At 40.5% G+C, this 25,687-nt stretch overlaps 2 protein-coding genes and 1 long non-coding RNA gene across 3 annotated transcripts; 1 reads left to right on the top strand and 2 right to left on the bottom strand.

The window, feature by feature from the left end:
• The first annotated feature begins 795 nt into the window (after window positions 1-795).
• On the top strand, window positions 796-25,654 carry LOC103507378 (phospholipase DDHD2). The gene is made up of 15 exons (XM_026822250.1): window positions 796-965; window positions 11,387-11,441; window positions 11,655-11,902; window positions 12,305-12,363; window positions 12,907-13,076; window positions 13,412-13,479; window positions 14,864-14,902; window positions 15,091-15,307; window positions 16,711-16,982; window positions 18,150-18,416; window positions 19,053-19,185; window positions 22,811-22,959; window positions 23,063-23,312; window positions 24,073-24,291; window positions 25,599-25,654. The coding sequence occupies exons 1-15, from the start codon at window positions 912-914 to the stop codon at window positions 25,652-25,654; spliced, it is 2,256 nt and encodes a 751-aa protein (XP_026678051.1). The 5' UTR covers window positions 796-911.
• Window positions 4,962-6,134, bottom strand: LOC113466662. The gene is made up of 2 exons (XM_026822255.1): window positions 5,817-6,134; window positions 4,962-5,405 (listed from the first exon to the last, which is right to left on the bottom strand). The coding sequence occupies exons 1-2, from the start codon at window positions 5,908-5,910 to the stop codon at window positions 5,062-5,064; spliced, it is 438 nt and encodes a 145-aa protein (XP_026678056.1). The 5' UTR covers window positions 5,911-6,134; the 3' UTR covers window positions 4,962-5,061.
• LOC113466663 lies at window positions 19,789-22,172 on the bottom strand. Its single transcript, XR_003390994.1, has 2 exons — window positions 22,115-22,172; window positions 19,789-19,894 (listed from the first exon to the last, which is right to left on the bottom strand). It is a non-coding gene; the product is annotated as an uncharacterized LOC113466663 (long non-coding RNA).
• Window positions 25,655-25,687: the final 33 nt, after the last annotated feature.

The raw sequence follows: 25,687 nt of genomic DNA, 5'->3' as shown, positions 1-25,687 counted from the left end.
GGACTCAGGTTAAGGCTTTAAAAGTAACATTTTTTTGTAACTTCCAAAGTAAGTTCCATGTAAATATTCAAAAGTAACCTACGTAAACTTTTTTTTATATATAGCTAGGCTGGGCAACTCACCATTCTGGTTGATCGTGGACAGTAAGATGCTAGGCGCTCGTTTTCGGATTGGTATGGATGTAAAAGGATGTGCCTTGAAGTGCTACAAAAGTGATTTCGAGGTACAATTTTTTTAATTATTATTTTGCAGTTGGACCTTTTTTTTGACATTTTCAAGGGAATCGCCTACAAAGTAGACGAAACTCCGAGTCGGGAAAATAAGACTTGTAAGTATCCATTGCTAAACATAACTTGGGTTAAATAGTAACACGAGACCTTGTTTAGACTGCTGGTTTAAGGGACTTTTCAGCCTCATTCGAGCATAATTTTAATTTAATTTAATTTAATTGAAAGATCTACATTTACAATAAAATACAGGAGATCAGTTTACATAATTGATAAAAAAAAGGAAAAATACAAAATAAAAAAAAAAAAATAAAAGGAATTCTAATTGTGTTAAGCATATTTAAATGCTTGTCACAAACATCGTTCCCTGATTATTTCACCTAGATAAATTTCATGACATGACTTGGACTTGAACCACCAACCTCCAGATCCAAAGTCCAACGCGTTAACAACTGCACCACTGAGGTTGGTAAAAGGAAAAATACAATAAAATAAAATAAAAAATACAATAAAATAAAAACAAAAAGCAATAATAACAACAATAATAATAAAGGAAGGACGGGCTAACAAACGAGGTATATTCTATTATCCCAGGTGTTCTCTCCGACCCTGACATCTCAGCCACCAGGCGCGGAATCAGCCGAGGTATACCGTGAGGTCTATCATCATTGGTTCTACAAGAAGATGACGGAAAACAAAGGGGTTTGGACGCCCCTTAGCATGCCTGACTCACTGAGGATAGAGGAAATTTTTTGTCGATGGTGGGATTCGAACCCGGGACCTTCTGCATGGCAAGCAAGCGCGTTACCACTGGACCAACCGTGCCCCCAAACCGTAGTAACCGTTGTTACTACATTTCCTCTACTGAACCTTACAAAAATGTTCCCTCTAATTTTACTCAAGTTTTTCATCCCCACCCCTTTTTTAAGAGGTTTTATGGAGGGAACTGTAACTGCGAATAGAGAAGAAGGACAGGATAGGTCGGATAGGAGAAAGCCAGCCGTTCCGAGAACGAACCTTGTCTGTTCAGGATGAAATCCCTCGGGCAGGAATCAAACCCGCGACCTGGCACTTAAGAAGTAGACGTTCTACCTACCAAGCTCAATAGGTTAGTCTTTCATCTATTCAATCATAGCTGATAAGATGCCCCGATCCCTTAACCCTTGATCCCAAGTTGTTGCCTTCTTCTCTTTCAAAACTGGGAAGCGAATTGTTTATCTCGTAAGTTTAACCCGTACGTAATATGTATATGGACGCCATTAACTGATCATAGGTAACAGCTAATGTTTCATAAATTCATAATTATGTAAACACAAGGATAACGCATATTTCATAATCAAGTAAAATAACTCAGTGCATAATTTTAGTTCAAGGTAGGTAAATATAGGTAGGTAAGTATTCCTGCATAGATGTAAGTAACCGGCATTGTGTACGTTCTATAGAAAACTTCGCATTTAACTCTACATTTTGCATTTCGCAAAAGCTTTGATGTAATATCACAGAATAAACCCCTTTAAAAACATTGTACCTATAACCACTTTAAAAGTTCTTTGTGACTTTTTTTTTTTTCCTTTTAGGCGCTTTAACTATGTGTTACAACATGTCGTTCACGCCGGATCTTTGTGACTTTAAAATTTGAGAAGTGTGAATTATTGTACTTCAAACTAGTTGCTTTTAGAAACGCAGCTCCTAAGTTTGTCTCTAATTGAACCTGAAATTTCCGCAAGACTTGTATGCTACGCACGTAGTTACGTAGGTTGCTATGAGTTATGATTTCTATTGACCCTGTAATGGATTTTCCTTTGATTAGTTTGACCCTGTAAGCCTCTAGGTTTTCCTTTGATCAGTCGGTGAAATTCATCAGTTATGTATTGGGTTCACTTGTTGTTTCGTTATTTGATCTCGGGGACTTTTGTAGGTCTAGGTGTACAGCAGTGCGACCTGTTTTGCTTCGCATCTAATACACTTGTTACTTGCAGTTGAATGTAGAAATAACTCGGAAAAAGGGCCCTGTTACCCTGTACAGGGCCTCCTATGACCTAGAGAGGGCCAAAAAACTTTTGAGTCTCATCTAGTAAAACCTCCCCTACGGAACCCTGACTAATGAGCAAAATTCCATTCATGTGTTGAACATGTGAGCTGATTTTCATCAAAACTGGACAAATCGTTCGAAAGTTATCGCAAAAATAAAAATTAAGGATCTAATGAATTAGGCAGAAAACCTGAACAAGGAATTACATTTCCCTCCCACCTGTTTGAAACTGTTAGGTTAACCTAAAGGAAATCAGGACGAAAAAGTTGAAATTTTATTTAATGCTGAAAGCTCTTAAAAGTTTTAAGAAATGATTTACAGATTAACCGTGGAAACTTGGGGATGTCATCATTCAAAAACGTAAACAAATAATAAATCGATCTTTAGAGTTTTTTAAGGCGCGGCGAATTGAAAATCTTATTTTGATACAATTGACATGAAATAAATTCACGAAAACACGGGCTTATTTTCGACCTGAACAAAAAAACAATTTTCACCCCAATAACATTGAATGTTGTGTCACCGTTTATGATTTAAGTTGAACTGAAACGTCAAAAAAGCCCTAATGATTAATTTTTCCAATAATACATCTTCGATCTTACATTTATTCTTCACTTTACATATGAGTTCTTCTTCGTTCAATAAAATACACAATACGCGGAGCGAACAGACAAAATGCAAAAATAATCATTATTTTCCTACCGATTTGCGAATGTTTTTCAAACCCCAACGTCATTGTTGAGAAAAGTTTGACGTAAGAGCGAAGTAATCCCGCGCTCAAGCTTTATCTTTTGCCGAACTTGAAAGTTCGAATATTTTTTGTAAATAAGATAACGTTCGTGTTTCATTTAAATTTGTTTCTTTTGTTTTTGTTTTTTACTCAGGTACCCTCAAAAGAGCCAGTGTTATTGTCTGTGGCTTGACAGGGCTGGTTTTGTCTCAGTTTTACGTCCTCCAGCGAGACCAGCACCCTAACCCTGACTAATGAGCGAAATTCCCTTCATGTGTTGAACATGTGAGCTGATTTTCATCAAAACTGGACAAATCGCTCGAAAGTTATCGCGAAGCGAACAAACAAAATGCAAAAATGATTATTATTTTCCTACCGATTTGCGAATGTTTTTCAAAGCCCAACGTCATTGTTGAGAAAAGTTTGACGTAAGAGCGAAGTAATCCCGCGCTCAAGCTTTATCTTTTGCCGAACTTGAAAGTTCGAATGTTTTTTGTAAATAAGATAACGTTCGTGTTTCATTTAATTTTTTTGTTTTGTTTTTGTTTTTTATTATTGTAACAAGGTCGTATGAAGTATGAAAGGTGTGTCAGTACATGTGTGTGGTTCCTAAAAAGTTGTAGATTCGTTTAAGCTTAATGCAACATTTAGGTCTGTTTGCCCCTTCACCTAAGCCTCGGAGTGGGCTTTTTTGTGTACGGAATTAAGCTGATTCCTAACTGAGCTCGAAGATCCAACTGAGCTTAAAGATTTGGTGTCTTTTTCGTCAGCTAGAAGTTACACAATGGATATCTTGCAGAGAATTAGCTCTGATCGTCTAGTCTCTAGTGGTTGGCCCTAATGATACCCAAGATTTTTGGTATGGTTATCAAAAACGGATGCAAGATTAACATAATCTTATTTTAAAACAAAGTACATATGTGGACCTACCTACCTATCTATTTACCTATTCAGGGTAATTGTTATCTAAACCTATCTATTGGTGAAGTCATACTGGTTCTTGGAATCACATTTAGATCATGAGATGAGGTTGTAAATTCCGTACAGAACTTCTTCAGAGATAGATCTCCTGTAAAAAAGGAAAGGAAAAAAAGCACTCTCCGTATAGGAAAATCCTAATCATTTAGCTGTGTGAATCACCAATCACCATAGTACTTTGTTGTTGTTGGCTTCCCCTAGTATCCCTGGGGTAACGATGGCCTCGAGAAGCGAGAACACAAGTGAATAACGTTAGAATTGATGAGAATAGTGATAGAGGCTGATGAACTTACTCCCGATCACAATATGCCTGTCCACCGGGATAGAGACGTCCAATTCCGCCCTTTGACCTTGATATGTTTGAGCGGGATCTTGACCTTGCTGTGGGATTTGAGCGGGATCCAAATTTCCACTGTGGAGGGACAGTGGGTGAGCGGGGTCTGATTGAAGCGCGAATAAGTCAATGTTGTTGTTCTTCTTCTTATTGTTGTTGTTGGCGGCAGTTTCTAGAAGAGAAAGTGGTGTTCTTTGAAAAATTCGCGTGTTTTTCGCATACATTCATTATTTTCTCGTCTTTTGTGGTAACTTTGTTGGTGTTTTTGTTTTTACTCCTCGTTCAATTGAAGAGGTAAGACGTTTTCAGGAATTTGCTGCCTTTTGGGTCATCTGAAATTGCATTCAAAATTGACGTACCTGACAGTCCTCAATACTCTTTTACTTGGTTATGTTTTGCAATGGATACTTACAACTCCTAGGTACAAGTCCTCAATAGTCAATTAGTCATGGATGATGGGAAATTCACTTTGTTCTAAGGGGGAAAGTGTCTATTATCGATATTTACTGGCATTTGCTGAAGACAAAACATTTAGCTACTGACTGACCGTCACAAATGTACATTGTACATACCTATGAAGAAAATCTCTACTAACCTTCGCTAGTGTGTAGAATGGCTCTTTGTGTACGGAATTAAGCTGATTCCTAACTGAGCTCGAAGATCCAACTGAGCTTAAAGATTTGGTGTCTTTTTCGTCAGCTAGAAGTCACACGATGGATATCTTGCAGAAAATTAGCTCTGATCGTCTAGTCTCTACTGGTTAGGACCCTGCGTTAAAGTCGTACTCACCTTCAGATCCGACGCGAATTTGATTGTCATGGAAACGGCCCTCCCTCTCCCTTACGCCCCCCACCGTCACACCATAGTGAACACCACGTGTTTCCAACCACATGGTGTGTGACGTCACAATATGCCTGTCCACCGGGATAGAGACGTCCAATTCCGCCCTTTGACCTTGATATGTTTGAGCGGGATCTTGACCTTGCTGTGGCATTTGAGCGGGATCCAAATTTCCACTGTGGAGGGACAGTGGGTGAGCGGGGTGTGATTGAAGCGCGAATAAGTCAATGTTGTTGTTCTTCTTATTGTTGTTGGCGGCGGTTTCTAGAAGAGAAAGTGGTGTTCTTTGAAAAATTCGCGTGTTTTTCGCATACAGTCATTATTTTCTTGTCTTTTGTGGTAACTTTGTTGGTGTTTTTGTTTTTACTCCTCGTTCAATTGAGGAGGTAAGACGTTTTCAGGAATTTGCTGCCTTTTGGGTCATCTGAAATTGCATTGAAAATTGACGTACCTGACAGTACTCAATACTCTTTTACTTGGTTATGTTTTGCAATGGATACTTACAACTCTTAGGTACAAGTCTACAAGTCCTCAATATAGTCATGGATGATGGGAAATTCACTTTGTTCGGGGGAAAGTATCTATTATCGATATTTACTGGCATTTGCTAGAGACAAAACATTTAGCTACTGACTGACCTTCACAAATGTACATATGAAGAAAATCTCTACTAACCTTCGCCAGTGTGTAGAATGGCTTTCTGGACGGTCCCTGACACACGGAAATGAAGTTGAAGGATGGACGGATCCAGTGGTATTGGTATCCTCATAGTACCACTCAGTCCTTGTCGGCTCACTAGTGAAATCTGGTGTCGAAAAAGCAAACTAATAATAGAATTGATCTGGTCCAATTCCAAGGTCACACAGTGAAGCAAATGAAAATCAATCAAAAGAATCAAATCTCAAATTATTTGTGTTAAAGCAGAGCTTTTTCACAACTTTTGTGGATATCATAGCATTACTAAGTGCCTCCTTCCTCCTTTGCAATCAATTTCCACATTTCAATAATCTTTTTAAAGTGGTAATGCCGCCACTGGTCGCTACTCGATTAAAGTAGCTACCCAATTGTCCTCACGAGGCTGAGTCGCTGAGTGCACCCCGAAATCCAAGCACAGAGCCGAAAAACTTTGACTCCGCCGGGAATTGAACCCGGGACCTCCGGCGTTCAAACCTTATGTGATAGCCACTCGGCAGGGAAGGTTGGGCGTTGATAGATTAGGAAGGTTGACGGGGGACGGGCTGGCTGACGGGTTGAAAGGTGTGAAAGTCTTCGGCGGAGGGGGCGGAATGAAGGTTGAGCCCTGTGAAAGTTGTGTTGGAGGGGGCGGATTGAGTTAAATCAACGGAAGATGTTACATTATACTTATTTAAGTTTGAAGCTTTGTTTTGGTAATCTCGAAATAATAATCCTCAATTTCGCTAACAACATCGAGGGTTGGACATTTGTTGGCGTTACGTTATTGAAAACAATATTTGGGATCTTAATCATTAATAGTAATGTCATCCGTATTGAACAGGTAGAAGCGAAGTTATGGACATTTTTCGAAGTGTCCAAGTAATTTTGTGGGTGAGTGTAGAAGATCAATAACGTTTAGAGAATGATAGAATGATTAAGATTATTAATTATCTAAAGCAGATAAGCCGCTACTGAGGTTTTAGGACAAACACTTATGCTAACTATACTTATTTAAGTTTGAAGCTTTGTTTTGGTAATCTCGAAATAATAATCCTTATCAAAATATCAATGTTATTGTATAATTCTCAAAATTAGCATAAGTGTTTGTCCTAAAACCTCAGTAGTGGCTTATCTGCTTTAATTGATAATTAATAATCTTAATCATTCCATCATTCTCTAAACGTTATTGATCTTCTACACTCACCCACAAAATTACTTGACATTGATATTTTGATAAGGATTATTATTTCGAGATTACCAAAACAAAGCTTCAAACTTAAATAAGTATAATGTAACATCTTCCGTTGATTTAACTCAAATCTTGTCCTATCACCAGATAAAGGATTCTTATCCCGAACTCACCAAACCAAAGCTTCAAAGTTAAAATAATGTAACATCTCTCCGTTGATTTAACTATCGTCTTATCACAGATAGGTACTTTGTTATCAGAGATTTTAGTATGGACTCCTTATCAGTAGTTACACTTCGAAAAATGTCCATAACTTCGCTTCTACCTGTTCAATACGGATGATATTACTATTAATGATTAAGATCCCAAATATTGTTTTCAATAACGTAACGCCAACAAATGTCCAACCATCGATGTTGTTAGCGAAATTGTTCATGTCTATCCTAGTCTGCCCGCATTAACTCTCGAAACACCCAAAAAACAACACAGTCCCTCATCTTTCTGTTTCAGACAAAACCGAATCGAAAAGCGACCCTAAACCCGACACCGACTCCCCAGTGTCCCAACCCGTCAGTGCTTCCCAAACACAAAGCTCTGCCAACGCGAGCACAACTCTCCCACAGGACACGAAGTCCTACTCGTCTCGACTTGCCTCCTATTTCCCTGGAGTCACCACAGCGTTTACCAACCTAACGAATACGCTCACAGGGGCCACATCTGACCCTCACAGCAACACTTCTGCCAGTCACTCAACCTCTCTAGGATCATCATCAGCGCTGCTTCCGAGCTCGCATCCGTATGGACAAATTTTCCTTTGGTTTTCTCCGCTAACATTGCCCATGGGTTCTTTGGCCTTGAGGCTTTGGTGTCTTGCTTTGCTTGACAGTAGAAGATGTTCAACTGGAATCATGTGTAGAAATAAAGTGAAAGTGAAAACAATGGTCTGTCCTTTCTTTGATGATTTTTCCTTTTTGGTTGTCTGTATATCTATTTTTTGTTTCATAACCCACGCACGGTTTGTCCAATTTTGATGAAACAGGCAAATTTAACACAAAAGAACGTTGCTAATTAAATTTCGGAAAATTCATACCCCCATAGGCTAGATTGGCTCTGTAAAGTAAAAAGAGTCTCAGGCAGCATCCTCATTGTCGATGTTTATCGACATCGCTGAACCATATAGTGTGGACTCTGCTTTACAGGTCACTAAACTAATAGGTTTGCCGGATTTTCCTTTTCTAATTTCCCCTCTTCTGAAGCTCGTTTCCCCTGTTTTGGCGTGATAGGGTCTGTACTAAACCATAGGAAAAAGAGGGGAAACGAACTTCAGAAGACGTTAAATTCCGACAGGAGAATATTTCAACGGGTTACTTTCTGGTGTTTTCGTGTTGACCCAGCACCTAAATGGGAAGTATTGTGTCTCTTCTCGCTCATCTGATGAGAGGCATACTACCATCAGCGCTATCCGCTCCCCCAACACAACAGAGCTCATCCTTCATCCCTCCCCCTCCAACACAACATTCACAGACCTCAACCTTCATCCCTCCCCCTCCAACACAACTTTCACAGGGCTCAACCTTCATTCCGCCTCCTCCGCCGAAGACTTTCACACCTTTCAACCCGTCAGCCAGCCCGTCCCCCGTCAACCTTCCTAATCTATCAACGCCCAACCTTCCCTCAGCATCCATCGCTTCTATTCCTCCTCCACCACCAAAAACTTCAGCGCTTCCAGGCAATTTACCCTCTAATCTTCCCCCAGCATCAACCTTTTCTCCGTCCTCTCAACCCACATCTAGTGACGTCTTTAGCTCTATCCCGCTAACACCCCCAACACAATTGACGTCTTCAAGTTCTGTAACGTTTGATGCCTTCAACTCTGTCCCGTTAACATCCCCTTTGACATCAAGTAACGCGTTTAGCTCTGTCCCCTTAACGTCCACCTCTGGAAGTTCGAGTTTCTTCGTGCCCTCCAGTGTTGCACCTCCGGCCCCTCTGGTGTTGCCTTCGGTATCCTCGTCTGAGACACCACTGTACGCACCCCCCTCCATTACGACACTATCGCCTCCACTCTCCAGCCCTGCCTCGTCTAGTACTACTGGTAAGGGTCTCTTATTTATTTCATTTTTTTAGTTTACCTGTTGAATCGTTTGTAATTTCCCCGATTGCAAAATCTAAGGTCGGAAGGGAACACACTTTAAATTCTCCCGATAGTCTACCTTAACGTCCGTGACTTATTGATCATCTCCACCACCCTTCGAAAAATCAGGGGGGTCTGATGCTCTCCATCTGCTGGTGACACTGTACGAGTGAAGAACACGTCACAAAGGCGCCTTCTGATTGGTTCAAAGTAAGATTTTCGCATCTGTGGCGTACATTTATTAATTTTATCATTGATAATACTATAATATCATATTCTATGTCTACATATGTTCCTAGATGGAAGCAGTTACCGGTTGCGCGGTCTGAAGCGGCCCACGTACGCCCCTGTGCCCGGTCTGAATACTACCCCAGTCACAACCCCCATGGCACCCCCTGTAACACCGAGCACAGAACTAACAGACTACATGACTGTGGAAACTCCGTCTCATCCTCAGTATACCCCAGCACAGTATGAATCTCCCAGTAACCAGGTAAATAAATGAGGCTCAGCATAACCAAGATGTGCTGGGTTTGAATTATTATTATTATTAACAAGTTTCCATTTATTTTTGATCGATAAAAAACTCAGAACATAATTTTTTTTATAAATGGTATACCCATCCGTATAAGCAGAGCTTGTGCCACGGATGGGGAGTTACATACATAGGACCCATCTTCCTCTTGCATGGAACCCGTAACATGCCCCCAATGGATTTTAGATTAAAGTTCACCCGGGCTGGAATCGCAACCTTGCAAAGCACAAGGCAGGCGTTTCGTAAGCTCTAGTTTGCTACTTGCCAAGTTATACTTAGGGTGTATCGAACATAACTCAATTAGTCAATACTTCTATAAACAACAGTAAAATGGACACCCTAACATCAGCAACTGCAACACCCTATAACAAATCATACCTCAATACAGCTATAATAAGAAGTGGGCAGACTTCAAGGGAAACATCCTAACTCCAAGTGAGGAGGAAGGTGTACATCCGGTGTTCAATTTTAAAAAATTTTTAGGCGCTCGGGGGCCCAGTGTTCCCATTATTTCCACCAGAGTGCGTCTCCAAACCCGCGTACATGTAGCCCCGCCCCCCATTACAACTTAGGCGCTCGGGGGCCCAGTGTTCCCATTATTTCCACCAGAGTGCGTCTCCAAACCCGCGTACATGTAGCCCCGCCCCCCATTACAACCCCGACTGGGTCCTCCCCTGGTGATTCGGTCAGAATTTGAACGAACGTGTCTCCCCAGGAACCGTGCCTGGTCAGTATTCGACTTGACCGGCCCTGAGAGGGATTTCTGAATTGATTGTTAGGGAAAATTTGGGTGTCAAAGGGAGGGAAATTTCCCTCTGTAGCTATTGGTGATCCGAGTAATCCGTTTGCTTGTGCTGTTCTTACGTCATAGTTGGGGAAAATTTGACTTTCATAAGGAGGGAAATTTCCCTCTGTGACTTCTAGTGATTTGAGTGGTCCATTCTCCTCTGCTGTTCTGACGTCATAGGTAACTTCATTGGGAATTCTGGCGTTATTGGTGGGAACATTTCTTCTGATTGGGTCCAAAATTTCTCGGTGAAGAGTTCGGAGTTGACTTCTAGTGATTTGAGTGGTCCATTCTCCTCTGCTGTTCTGACGTCATAGGTAACTTCATTGGGAATTCTGGCGTTATTGGTGGGAAAATTTCTTCCGATTGGATCCAAAATTTCTTGGTGAAGAGTTCGGAGTTCAGTTGTTGCTTTGGGCGTTTGAATGGAGACGGCAAGGAGCGGTAAGCTGATGAGGAATAGAGTTCGGAGTTCAGTTGTTGCTTTGGGCGTTTGAATGGAGACGGCAAGGAGCGGTAAGCTGATGAGGAATAGAACGAACATTGTGATTGGTCAATGAGCAAATAAAATTAAGCTTGAAATAAATACCAAATAGTTATATTTTAGTTATTAGATGAGTACAGAATTGTAAAAATAGAAATTAAGGATCTAATGAATTAGGCAGAAAACCTGAACAAGGAATTACATTTCCCTCCCACCTGTTTGAAACTGTTAGGTAAACCAAAAGGAAATCAGGACGAAAATGTTGAAATTTTATTTAATGCTGAAAGCTCTTAAAAGTTTTAAGAAATGATTTACAGATTAATCGTGGAAACTTGGGGATGTCATCATTCAAAAACGTAAATAAATAATAAATCGATCTTTGAGTTTTTTAAGGCGCGGCAAATTGAAATTCGTATTTTGATACAACTGACATGAAATAAGATAGAGGAAGCCTTTCTGGATCCGAGCCTGAACCAAGTAGTGCCCACTGATGGAGGTAAGTAGGTCCTGGGTTCGATGCCTACCATCAGCACCATTTTTTTTTTTTTAGATGAATACTTTCTTTATTTGGTATCAAAACATTTGTATTAATGATGTCATGAGTGGTTATTCTTATTTTCTTAGTGTGGTTGTATTGTTTGGTGAGTGAAAAAAAAGAAGAAAAAAGAAAACACACACACACACCTATCTCATGTCCGTCTTCCCACAGGTCGCTACGACGTGCACATCACGGAGCGAGAGCGTCGCGCTGTCTACTGGACCGAAACTCCGAGCGAAGTGCGGCGCTGCTCCTGGTTCTATAAAGCGTCGCTAGAGGCGCGCTATATCCCTTATGAAGAGCGCGTAGCAGACCTATTGGAGGGAGAATTCAAAGCGGCCTTCACCACGGGTCAATGGCACAAGACCATACCGCTGGACAATGGCGAGGAGGTGATCATGTATAGCGTCAAGGTAAGGGTTAGGTGGCATGCAAAATAATGAGATAACACCACGGGTTAATGGCACAAGACCATACCGCTCGACAATGGCGAGGAGGTGATCATGTATAGCGTCAAGGTAATCGTTAGGTAGCTTTCAAAAAACATTAATTTAGACTCTTGAGTGAGGATAGCCCTCTTGGCGTTTATTTTTTCAACAGAAAGTGTTTTTTGAGGGGATCTCACTTTTTTTTGTCAATTAAAGAAATACAAACTTTGCAAACAAATTGCTTGCTTGTTTGTTTGTTTTTTAATCTCTATTTTAGAATAATACACAACATGCATAAATGTGCTCCCAAGGTACTTTTGTAACTTCTAAGAATTAAAGAGACGAATAAATTTATTGTTATTTTGACAATTCTCACTTTTTCAATGGCACAAGACCATACCGCTGGACAATGGCGAGGAGGTGATCATGTATAGCGTCAAGGTAAGGGTTAGGTAGCATGCAAAATAAAAAGATAAGATACCCAAGATTTTTGGTATGGTTATCAAAAACGGATGCAAGATTAACATAATCTTATTTTAAAACAAAGTACATATGTACCTCAATGGCACAAGACCATACCGCTGGACAATGGCGAGGAGGTGATCATGTATAGCGTCAAGGTAAGGGTTAGGTAGCATGCAAAATAATAAGATAACACCACAGGTCAATGGCACAAGACCATACCGCTCGACATTGGCGAGGAGGTGATCATGTATAGCGTCAAAGTAATCGTTAGGTAGCTTTCAAAAAACATTAATTTAGACTGTTGAGTTAGGATAGCCCTCTTGGCGTTTATTTTTTCAACAGAAAGTGTTTTTTGAGGGGATCTCACTTTTTTTGTCAATTAAAGAAATACAAACTGTGCAAACAAATTGCTTGCTTGTTTGTTTTTTAATCTCTATTTTAGAATAATACACAACATGCATAAATCTGCTCCCAAGGTACTTTTGTAACTTCTAAGAATTAACCCTTTGGTTACCGAATTAAGATACGAGTTATCCGTCCACCTCTGGAAGTTCGAGTTTCTTCGTGCCCTCCAGTGTTGCACCTCCGGCCCCTCTGGTGTTGCCTTCGGTATCCTCGTCTGAAACACCACTGTACGCACCCCCCTCCAATACGACACTATCGCCTCCACTCTTCAGCCCTGCCTCGTCTAGTACTACTGGTAAGGGTCTCTTATTTATTTCATTTTTATTAGTTTACCTGTTGAATCGTTTGTAATTTCCCCGATTGCAAAATCTAAGGTCGGAAGGGAACACACTTTAAATTCCCCCGATAGTCTACCTTAACGTCCGTGACTTATTGATCATCTCCACCACCCTTCGAAAAATCAGGGAAATATGATGCTCTCCATCTGCTGGTGACACTGTACGAGTGAAGAACACGTCACAAAGGCGCCTTCTGATTGGTTCAAAGTAAGATTTTCGCATCTGTGGCGTACATTTATTATTATTATCATTGATAATACTATAATATCATATTCTATGTCTATGTTCCTAGATGGAAGCAGTTACCGGTTGCGCGGTCTGAAGCGGCCCACATTGGAACAAAGTCTCCTATCTAGCCATGTTGAATAAGACTGATGATCATGCTGCCTCTGTATCACAAGATGTTACTCAGGTAATTCATACAAAGGTTCGTGGTTCGAGTCCAAGCCAAGTGATGGAAATTTAGCTTAGCATGTCGATAGAAGAAGTACCTATGCTTATATTTGAGACATGCATTTATAGTTTAACATTAGAGATCACTTGAAAGTTGAAAGTGATGTTGTTTTGGGCACAAAGATTGGTTTAAATTTCTCTATAGGTAATCTTCTTAATGTATTAAAAAATTGTGTGAAGTTCCATGAAAATCGGACTAGCCATTCGAGAATTACACTTAAGTTAACCATTTCGTGTCCTTTTGTCCGGGACTTTTTACAATTTTTTACTAGGAAAAAGGTTAGTCTGGCTGGGGGACGTTAAACAGGGAGTAGACCAGCTTAGTCTGGCTGGAGGACTTAAGGTAGTTTACCAGCCTGAATTTCCCTTGCAGAAGAAATAGCAAAGGTTGAGTGCGAAGGGCATCCACTCGTAAAATTTGTAGACAAAACCAAATGTCAGCCCAAAGAAATCACCCTAGATTGAGAGGCTGACGAAAAGTGCCGACCCCGTCTGTACACGGGAAAATTCGAAGAAAAAGGTGTCTTCACAATATTAATGAACCAAGTATCCTATCTAGCCATGTTGAATAAGACTGATGATCATGCTGCCTCTGTATCACAAGATGTTACTCAGGTAATTCATCCGGAGCTTGGTGGTTCGAGTCCAAGTAAAGTCAGGGAATTTAGCATAGCATCTTACATGTTCTTGAGAGTTCATTGCAACGGTCATTACATGAATTAAACCTACTTTATCATGGACGTAGCAACGAGCAAAAGCATGTCGACAGAGGAAGTATACGTATATTTGAGACATGCATTAAAGGTTCAACGTTAGAGACCGCGTGAGAGTGATGTTTTAGGCACAAACACAAAGATTGGTTTAAACTTGTCTATAGGTGATCTTCAATGTAATAGAAATTTCTGTCAAATTCCATCAAAAATCGGACTAACCATTCGGGAGTTATCGCGGAACATTCAAACCATAAGAAGTATCATCGGTCCATAAGTATCACCAACCACGCACAATGTTGCACTTGAGTTAACCGACTGTCGGGAACTCATGCGTTTAACGTCCTGTTGCCCAGTAACTAGAAAAAAGATGTCTTTGTACCGCATCTGCCTTGTAAGCGTTAGGTAGTGGCTTCGATTTCCAACTGGGGCAGATTTATCTTAAACGGATAAGGTTCGTTCTCGGAACGGCTGGCTTTCTCCTATCTTGTGTTTCGGGACGATTAGCAGTTACAGTTCTTCCAAACCTCTTTTTTTTTAGTGTCTTCGCAAAATTAATGAAAACTTTATTTCCCCCACAGGCCCTAGAAGAGCAGCTCCTGGCAGAAAGCGTGGACGCAGTTTTTTTTTTTTTTTTTTTTTTTTTTTTTTTTTTTTCATGTATATCACTATTTTTACCTTCTTTTTTTATCTCAGCAGTGCTGTATCAATCGTTTTATTCAGAGAAGGAGCATTGTTTTCTATGGATATCACTTAAGCCATATTTTAATCTCTGGATCAATCAATTATTAACCTTGTGCAATCTATAAATGTCCCCAGTCAATTATTAACCCTTTATTGCATGTCCCCAGGTTCGTTCTGTGATCTCAAGTTCCGCCCAGTGGTGGAGGTGGTGGATGACTTCCGTAGCATTTCATTAACCCTGACCGCCTCTCATTTCAAGAGTGCAGCAGACCTGGGTACCCTGGGGAGGGTGGAAATGTTGCCCATCTCCTGGCATGAGGCATTACATTCAGAAGAGTCAGGTACTTGAGTTACGATTTTGAAGAAATAAGCTGTCCCATTCATTTTTGAATCCCAACCGAACCATGGAATATTTGAGTACATCTCCCTTTTATTTTTTAATCCCTCTTTTAAAAATATAATATATCGAATTCCTTCTAATACATATTGTAATAATTCTATTTTTTTTTTTTTTTTTAATATAATGAGTTTCCATTTATATTTCATCGACAAAAAACTCAGAACATACATTTTTCATATAAATGGTATACCCACCCGTATAAGCAGAGCTTGTGCCACGGATGGGGAGTTCATTTATAATATTTATCTAGTTTCAATTTCATTCTATAAATCTTATTTAAGCTTAGCAAAAGATTGTAAAGATTAAATAATTCATCAAGACATTCCCGTTTAAAATTATTTAACTCAGTTTAAATATGTACCAAAATATTATTCCTTTGCTGCGAGACTAGTTAGCTTGGTTGGTAGCGCGTCTGCCTTGTAAGCGTTAGGTCGTGGATATGGTTACCGCCCGGGGCGGATTTTATCTTAAACAGATAAAATTTGCTTAAAGTTAAAGGGAAGTGGGAGAAAAGTTGAGCTGAAAATGCCGAAAAACGATGAAATTCTGTTTCGTGTTAATATAAGCCGGGCGGCGCTTCGAACTCTTGACGTTCGCGCGCCTCCCGGCACGCTTGATAAGGTTTGTTCTCGACATGGCTGGCTTTCACCTGTCCTGTGTTCCTTTTCTCTTGGCTTTTGGGACGATAAGACCTTAGCAGTTACAGATCCCTCTATCAAACCTCTTAAATAAATAAAAATGCTATGTTATAAATCTAAATTAAGTAGGCCTGTAGTTAAGATTTTATCGAAGGGGTTGGGGGGTCCAGTCCACATTAAAATCGGAAAATGAAGATCCGAGGGGACGGCCAAATACGGCCCTGAAATAAAGTAGGTATTTTTTTTATCTAATTAATTTGTTTGTAAAATCTACATATAACTTAATTTCAATTGCAGGAATAGACAAGAAGTTGAAAGCCATCACCCCGGGCGGCGCTTCGAACTCTTGACGTTCGCGCGCCTCCCGGCACGCTTGATACGGTTTGTTCTCGACATGGCTGGCTTTCACCTGTCCTGTATTCCTTTTCTCTTGGCTTTTGGGACGGTAATACCTTAGCAGTTACAGAACCCTCTATCAAACCTCTTAAAAAAAAAAATAATAAAAAAATCCTATGTTATAAATCTAAATTAAGCAGGCCTATATTCAAGATTTTATCGAAGGGGTTGGAGGGTCCAGTCCACACTAAAGGCAGAAAATGAGAGACTGAGGGGACGGCCAAGTACGGCCCTGAAATAAAGTAGGTACTTTTTTTTATTTAATTAATTTGTTTGTAAAATCTATAACTTATTTTAATTCTAATTGCAGGAATAGACAAGAAGTTGAAAGCCATCACATTACCCTCGATTCCCAAGCTACGCTACTTCACAAACGATACATTACTCGATGTTCTCTTCTACACAAGCCCCGTGTATTGTGAGCGAATTATCACAGCTGTAGCGAAGGAAATGAATCGCCTATACGCGATATTTCTTGCGAGGAATCCAACCTATGAGGGTGGTGTGTCGGTGGGGGGACATAGTCTGGGATCTCTTATCCTATTCGACCTGCTGAGTCACCAGAAACCGGTTGGTGGTTTGGTGAGTATACCTTATGGGACATAGTCTGGGATCTCTTATCCTATTCGACCTGCTGAGTCACCAGAAACCGGTTGGTGGTTTGGTGAGTATACCTTATATGGTAATTGTTCAGAAGTCACGTCAATGGAAAATCGCTACTAAAAAGGAGCTGTCACAAAAAGGAGTTTTCTTTTTCATCATCCTGGCTTCTGAATAATTACCAACTTTATTTGAGAATTTATCGCTACTAAAAAGGAGCTGTCACAAAAAGGAGTTTTCTTTTTCATTATCGTAGCTTCTGAATAATTACCAACTTTATTTGAGAATTCGACCGCATAAAAATGGATATGCCAGCCTAGTTGGTAGCGCGTCTACCTTGTGAGCGCTAGGCCGCGGGTTCGATTCCCGCCCGGGGCGAATTTTATCCTGATGGGATAATGTTCGTTCTCGGAACGGCAAGCTTTCTCCTATCCCTTCTTCGATTTCGGGATGATAAGACCTTTGCAGTTACAGTTCCCTCTATCAAACCTCTTTAAAAAAAAGGATATTGTATTAGAGCGCCATTTTGTCATTACTCTTTAAAAAAAATCTCTCGGAACGGCAAGCTTTCTCCTATCCCTTCTTCGATTTCGGGATGATAAGACCTTTGCAGTTACAGTTCCCTCTATCAAACCTCTTAAAAAAAAGGATATTGTATTAGAGCACCATTTTGTCATTACTCTTTTTTAAAAAAAGTAAATTCATAGCATTGAGCAAAACAGAACCATCCATAAGGGGCCTTGCCTCTCTTGTAAGCGCTAGGTCGCGGGTTCGATTCCCGCCCGGGACAGACTTTGGTTCGTTCTCGGAACGGTTAACTTTCTCCTATCCTGTCCTTCTTCTCTCTTCATTTTTGGGACGAACAGACCTCCGTTGATATTAAACCTCTTGAAAATGAGTGGTTCTATGTCGGATTTTATTGTTCTTTCTCGGAAGGGCTGGCGTTTTCTTATCCTGTCCTTCGATTTCGGGACGATAAGACCTTTATAGTTACATTTCTCTATCAAGCCTCTTTAGGATTTTATTGTTCTTTCTCGGAAGGGCTGGCGTTTTCTTATCCTGTCCTTCGATTTCGGGACGATAAGACCTTTATAGTTACATTTCTATATCAAGCCTCTTTAGAAAACGTACTTTTCTGTGGGTTTTCAGAACTCCGATGATGTGAAAGACTCGGACACAGATGATGAGACCCTGGGTAAATCTCCTCTCCTCAAGGGTAACAGCTACATCAGCATCCCCACAGCTACCCTAGGTACCAGCGCTCCTCTAATACGATATCACCAGCTCAGCTTCCAGCCACGCATGTTCTTTGCATTCGGGTCTCCTGTTGGTAAGTGTATTAGAGTACCAGCTACCCTAGGTACCAGCGCGCCTCTAATACGATATCACCAGCACAGCTTTAAAGGCTCAGTCAGGGTGAAAGAAAAGAATATATGAGTGCTCTACCACTTTGTAAGCATAATGGAACATCTTGTTCCTAGTTCTAAGCGGTAAGTAAAGCACTGGCTAGTGCTTAAAAAAAAATAAATAAAATCTGGTGTGAACATCACACGACTTTCCCTATTGAATGATGCTTATTTTTATGTTCTATAATCTATAGTAACTTTTACAATATCTCTAACCGTTTAGTCAGTATAGCTGAAAACCGCCAAAAAAAGGTCAAAAACCGCCAAAAAGCAGTCAAAATACCGCCAACCGCAGCACCTATCTTAACCAAAAGTTTCGTGTCGCATCCTTGTCACATTTGACAGCTGCATGCCAAATTTCAAGTCTCTAGCTCTTACCGTTCTTGAGATATTTTGACACGAAAATATAATATATATACCGTTCTTGAGATATTTTGTTCACAGACAGACACACACACGGACCAATGGCTGAAACTAAAAACTGTCTTAGGGACCTCAAAACGTGTTTTGGCACTAAAAACTGACCATCGAAAATTTGACCCGATTACATTACTTTCCTTCCTATAGGAGTATAGGATAAGGAAAGTAAAAAAATAATATATATAAAAAGAAAAAAACTGAAAATCCGTATTGTTTTCTTACCTAGATGCATTCGCTTGCGTCCCTTATGGTGAGGTACCTGTACGGGACGTACATGTTCCATAGCGGGTACTATGAGCGGTTCTATGCGGTACGCTACCGGGTCGAACGGGTGGAATATGTTGTAGAACTTGGGACAGGTGGGAAATTCGAACTCTTCGCCTAGGACGTCTATACCTCGCACGTTCACGAACATACCTGCGAATATAGAATAAATTAAGTGACTATTCATGAATTTATTTAATTTTGACATCCTTTGTAAATACTATTTTACTTAAGTTATATATAAAAAAGCTCGTAATTATCCATTTTTATATATCCTAAGTAAAATAGTAAATGAAGTGAGTTTCAAGTTTTAACGTGAAACCCTCAAAAACGAAAAAAAAGTAAACTGGAAACCTGTTTTTGCTATTTGCTGAGAAAAAAAAATTGCTGAAGATGCCGAGAGGAAAAATTGGTCTCACATAAAAAAACAAGTGAGTGAAATAGATAAAGTTACCTATCCCAGCAGGATAAACAAGGTATATTCTATTATATCCCATCCCTACACTTAGTTTGTCTGTAAATTTGTTTGCGAGTTTGTCTGTTCCGCCATTACTTTCGGACGATTTTTCTGATATTTATGAAAACTCGACAAAAGTTATTCTAATTGAATCATCTTTCATCTTGAAATGCAGTAAGTAATTTAGAATAAATAAAATAAATTACGGGGAAGCTGCCTCCATGGGACCCCCACCCTGTTCGTCCATATCGAAGGGTAGGATTTGTTGAGGCACTTGATTGTCGGCAGACACACCTAGGTCGGAGTAGATCTCTTTGAGAACCAGAAGCATGGTGTCGTTCGATTCCCTGCGAGGGAAAGAAAAAACATGTTTAGTCCATTGATTTTCTTTAAGAGGTTTGATAGCGGGAACTGTAACTGCTAAGGTCTTATCGTCTCGAAAGCGAAGAGGGAATGAAGACAGGATAGGAGAAAGAAAGCAGTACCGAAAACGAACCTCATCAGGAGACCCGAATGCAAAGAACATGCGTGGCTGGAAGCTGAGTTGGTGATATCGTATTAGAGGAGTGCTGGTACCTAGGGTAGCTGGTACTCTAATACACTTACCAACAGGAGACCCGAATGCAAAGAACATGCGTGGCTGGAAGCTGAGCTGGTGATATCGTATTAGAGGAGCGCTGGTACCTAGGGTAGCTGGTACTCTAATACACTTACCAACAGGAGAACCACAGAAGCATGGTGTCGTTCGATTCCCTGCGAGGGAAAGAAAAAACATGTTTAGTCCATTGATTTTCTTTAAGAGGTTTGATAGCGGGACCTGTAACTGCTATGGTCTTATCGTCCCGAAAGCGAAGAGGGAAGGAAGACAGGATAGGAGAAAGAAAGCAGTACCGAAAACGAACCTCATCTGTTAGGATAAATCCGCCTCGGGCGGGAATGTAACCCACGGTTTAGCACTTGCTATGCAAACGCGTTACCCTCCGAGGTAACTGGACCGGCTTAGTAAAATAGAGCAGTTGCAAATGATAAATCCGCCTCGGGCGGGAATGTAACCCACGGTTTAGCACTTGCTATGCAAACGCGTTACCCTCCGAGGTAACTGGACCGGCTTGGTAAATGGAGCAGTTGCAAATGGGTAAAATTTATAAATAAATGGTTGATTCCTATTTAAAAAGTTGGGAAAAATCCAAATCTGAGGTCAAAACTCAGAAAAATAATCTGTACAGGAGAACCGAATGCAAAGAACATGCGTGGCTGGAAGCTGAGCTGGTGATATCGTATTAGAGGAGCGCTGGTACCTAGGGTGGCTGGTACTCTAATACACTTACCAACAGGAGACCCGAATGCAAAGAACATGCGTGGCTGGAAGCTGAGCTGGTGATATCGTATTAGAGGAGCGCTAGTACCTAGGGTAGCTGGTACTCTAATACACTTACCAACAGGAGACCCGAATGCAAAGAACATGCGTGGCTGGAAGCTGAGCTGGTGATATCGTATTAGAGGAGCGCTGGTACCTAGGGTGGCTGTGGGGATGCTGATGTAGCTGTTACCCTTGAGGAGAGGAGATTTACCCAGGGTCTCATCATCTGTGTCCGAGTCTTTCACATCATCGGAGTTCTGAAAACCCACAGAAAAATACGTTTTTTAAAGAGGTTTGATAGAGAAATGTAACTATAAAGGTCTTATCGTCCCGAAATCGAAGAAGGACAGGATAAGAAAACGTAGAACCACTCATTTTCAAGAGGTTTAATATCAACGGAGGTCTGTTCGTCCCAAAAATGAAGAGAGAAGATGGACAGGATAGGAGAAAGTTAACCGTTCCGAGAACGAACCTTATCTGTTATGGATAAAGTCTTTCCCGGGTGGGAATCGAACCCGCGACCTAGCGATTACCAGAGAGGCAAGGCCCCTAATGGATGGTTCTGTTTTGCTCAATGCTATGAATTTGCTTTTTTTAAAGAGTAATGACAAAATGGCGCTCTATTTTTTTTTTTTTTAAGAGGTTTGATAGAGGGAACTGTAACTGCTAAGGTCTTATCGTCCCGAAATCGAAGAAAAGAGAAAGACAGGATAGGAGAAAGCTTGCCGTTCCGAGAACGAACATTATCCCACCAGGATAAAATTCGCCCCGGGCGGGAATCGAACCCGCGGCCTAGCGCTCACAAGGCAGACGCGCTACCAACTAGGCTGGCATATCCATTTTTAAGCGGTCATAAAGGTCGAAAATTCAATTTTTATTTTCCGTTCTAATGAAAGAGTTCAAAGATGTGTGACGTCAGACTTCAGGCAGTTGTCTTTTTCTTTCGCTAGGTAGCGCCAGTATGCAAGCACGCTTGCGGAGGGGCAGAAAGAAATGCGCACAAACACATTAATGTGCTGCCTGCGAGGGAGCTTTGCTCCGGACATTTGATGTGACGTCATCGTGTACAGGAGCGTATGCCGTGACGTCAAATTTCACGATTTACCGGCATTTTTTTAATCGATTTATATCGGGATCTAGAAGTCGTAGAAGAAAAAGAAAAATTCCGTTGGTCCTCATTTTTGAACAAATACTCATTGAAACTTACCAATAGCATACATGGCTACTCAAGGCGAACAAATACTCATTGAAACTCTCAAAAAAGAAAAATTCCGTTGGTCCTCATTTTTCCTGCTCTATGACTTTGAAACATCACCCAAGTAAGCGCAACTGATCTATTGAAAAATGGTACCTAACATGCCTAGAAAAGCAGCTGTAGCAATGTTCCGACTGTTAACCGGCCATGATTGCCTAGCAAAACATCTTCACAGAATTGGTTGTATGGACTATCTTTTATGTCCCTTACAAACTCCTATGCACGCTATAGTCACTACTTGTACAATTGTCCTGCCATGGAAGTCAGTAAAGATACTGTAGAGAAATACTGCAATGCTCGGGGAAAAATGACCTGATAGTTAACACCTCCTCCATTTGAAAACAACTACTACGATAATGAAAAAGAAAACTCCTTTTTGTGACAGCTCCTTTTTAGTAGCGATTTTCCATTGACGTGACTTCTGAACAAGTACCATGTAGATTGTAGAATCCAAACCACCGACCCCAGCCAAAAAAAAAAAAAAAAAAAAGCCCGTGGCGCTATTAAAAGAATATTATTTGTGTTCACTCTTACACAACATTTATTTGCCGAGATAGGGGGTGTGCCGCGGAAAGATTGGAAGCTCTCTGATGCTTTACCACAAAGATTCATGATTTGATTTATTTGTATTGTTTTTATCTGTTTCAGAACTGAAAGACACCCTTGAATACGTCGGATCGGCACTTAAACAGAAGTTGTACGATTCAATGAAAAGTACTTGGAACAAAGTATCCTATCTAGCCATGTTGAATAAGACTGATGATCATGCTGCCTCTGTATCACAAGATGTTACTCAGGTAATTCATCCGGAGGTTGGTGGTTCGAGTCCAAGCAAAGTCAGGAAATTTAGCATAGCATCTTACATGTTCCCTAATACGATATCTCCAGCTCAGCTTCCAGCCACGCATGTTCTTTGCATTCGGGTCTCCTGTTGGTAAGTGTATTAGAGTACCAGCTACCCTAGGTACCAGCGCTCCTCTAATACGATATCACCAGCTCAGCTTCCAGCCACGCATGTTCTTTGCATTCAGGTCTCCTGTTGGTAAGTGTATTAGAGTACCAGCTACCCTAGGTACCAGCGCTCCTCTAATACGATATCACCAGCTCAGCTTCCAGCCACGCATGTTCTTTGCATTCGGGTCTCCTGTTGGTAATTTATTTTATTTATTCTAAATTACTTACTTATACTGCATTTCAAGATTAAAGTTGATTCAATTAGAATAACTTTTGTCGAGTTTTCATAAATATCAGAAAAATCGTCCGAAAGTAATGGCGGAACAGACAAACTCGCAAACAAATTTACAGACAAACTAAGTGTAGGGATGGAATAAAATAGAATATACCTTGTTTGTCCTGCTGGGATAGGTAACTTTATCTATTTCACTCACTTGTTTTTTTATGTGAGACCAATTTTTCCTCACGGCATCTTCAGCAATTTTTTTTTTCTCAGCAAATAGCAAAAACAGGTTTCCAGTTTACTTTTTTTTTCGTTTTGAGGGTTTCACGTTAAAACTTGAAACTCACTTCATTTACTATTTTACTTAGGATATATAAAAATGGATAATTACGAGCTTTTTTATATATAACTTAAGTAAAATAGTATTTACAAAGGATGTCAAAATTAAATAAATTCATGAATAGTCACTTAATTTATTCTATATTCGCAGGTATGTTCGTGAACGTGTTCTCAGCAAATAGCAAAAACAGGTTTCCAGTTTACTTTTTTTTCGTTTTGAGGGTTTCACGTTAAAACTTGAAACTCACTTCATTTACTATTTTACTTAAGATATATAAAAATGGATAATTACGAGCTTTTTTATATATAACTTAAGTAAAATAGTATTTACAAAGGATGTCAACATTAAATAAATTCATGAATAGTCACTTCTTGATTTATTCTATATTCGCAGGTATGTTCGTGAACGTACGAGGTATAGACGTCCTAGGCGAAGAGTTCGAATTTCCCACCTGTCCCAAGTTCTACAACATATTCCACCCGTTCGACCCGGTAGCGTACCGCATAGAACCGCTCATAGTACCCGCTATGGAACATGTACGTCCCGTACAGGTACCTCACCATAAGGGACGCAAGCGAATGCATCTAGGTAAGAAAACAATACGGATTTTCAGTTTTTTTCTTTTTATATATATTATTTTTTTACTTTCCTTATCCTATACTCCTATAGGAAGGAAAGTAATGTATTTTTGTTTTTTTTTTTTTTTTTTTTTTTTTTTTTTTTTTAAGCACTAGCCAGTGCTTTATTTAGAGTTTCCGCTTAGAACTAGGAACAAGATGTTCCATTATGCTTACAAAATTTTTTCTTTTTTTTAAGGGGTTTGACAAGAGGGGGAACTGTAACTGCTATGGTCTTATCGTCCCGAAATCGAAGAGAGAAGGAAGACAGGATACGCCAGCTGTTCCGAGAACGAACATTATCCCATCAGGATAAAATCCGCCCCGGGCGGGAATCGAACCCGCGGCCTAGCGTTTACAAGGCAGACGCACTACCAACTAAGCTAACTAGGCTGGCTATTCTTTTCTTTCACCCTGATTGAGCCTTTAAAATATTTTTTACTAGGGAATTCTTTTTAGAAGAAGTTTGATAGAGGGAAATGGAACTACGAAGGTCTTATCGTCCCGAAAGCGATGAGAGAAAGAAAACAGGATGCGAGAAAAGCAGCCGTTCTGAGAAGAAACCTTATCTGTTTAGGACAATGCTTCTCTAACTGTGTGCCGCGAGATTTGGGATTTTTTATTAATAAGAGAAAGCGGTCGCCACCTTCCGCCTGATGACAGGTCATGATTGTCTTGCCCAACACCTCAACCGTATAAGCTGCAGAGAATCACCTACCTGTCCACTCTGCACTCAACAGGCTGTCATGAATGCAGACCACCTGCAGACATGCCCAGAACTCACGGATCAAGACAACATCATCGCAAAATATTGGGACGCGAGGAGGAAAATGACCTGATAGTCAATTCCCGGCATTTGATACCAACCACCCAACCATTAATAAGAGAAAGCACAATACTCATTAATAAGAGTACATACTTATTAATAACAATACATACTTATTAATAAGAGAAAGCACAAGAGATAAGCCGACAATCAAGTGCCTCAACAAATCCTACCCTTCGATATGGACGAACAGGGTGGGGGTCCCATGGAGGCAGCTTCCCCTACAGAGGATTCCAGGGTGGGAGTCCTATAGAGGCAGCTTCCCCTATTCCCCTACAGAGGGTTCCATATCAGGCGCTCTTCCTCCGACCAATGCCTATGTGAGGAAAATGTAACCAGTGATCAGTGAGTGCGTATGTAGAGAGTTGGTTGTTTGGTTGTTTAAAAAGATGAGTGTTCCACCGCCGTTTTTATTTCGGTGAGAGTTGGTTGTGGGTGGGAGTCCTATAGAGGCAGCTTCCCCTATTCCCCTACAGAGGGTTCCATATCAGGCGCTCTTCCTCCGACCAATGCCTATGTGAAGAAAATGTAACCAGTGATCAGTGAGTGCGTTCTATGTAGAGAG

This window comes from Diaphorina citri, unplaced genomic scaffold (assembly GCF_000475195.1).
Source record: "Diaphorina citri unplaced genomic scaffold, Diaci psyllid genome assembly version 1.1 scaffold309, whole genome shotgun sequence".
In the NCBI taxonomy this organism is placed as follows: domain Eukaryota; kingdom Metazoa; phylum Arthropoda; class Insecta; order Hemiptera; family Psyllidae; genus Diaphorina; species Diaphorina citri.
This window is presented reverse-complemented; position numbering and strand designations above follow the sequence as displayed.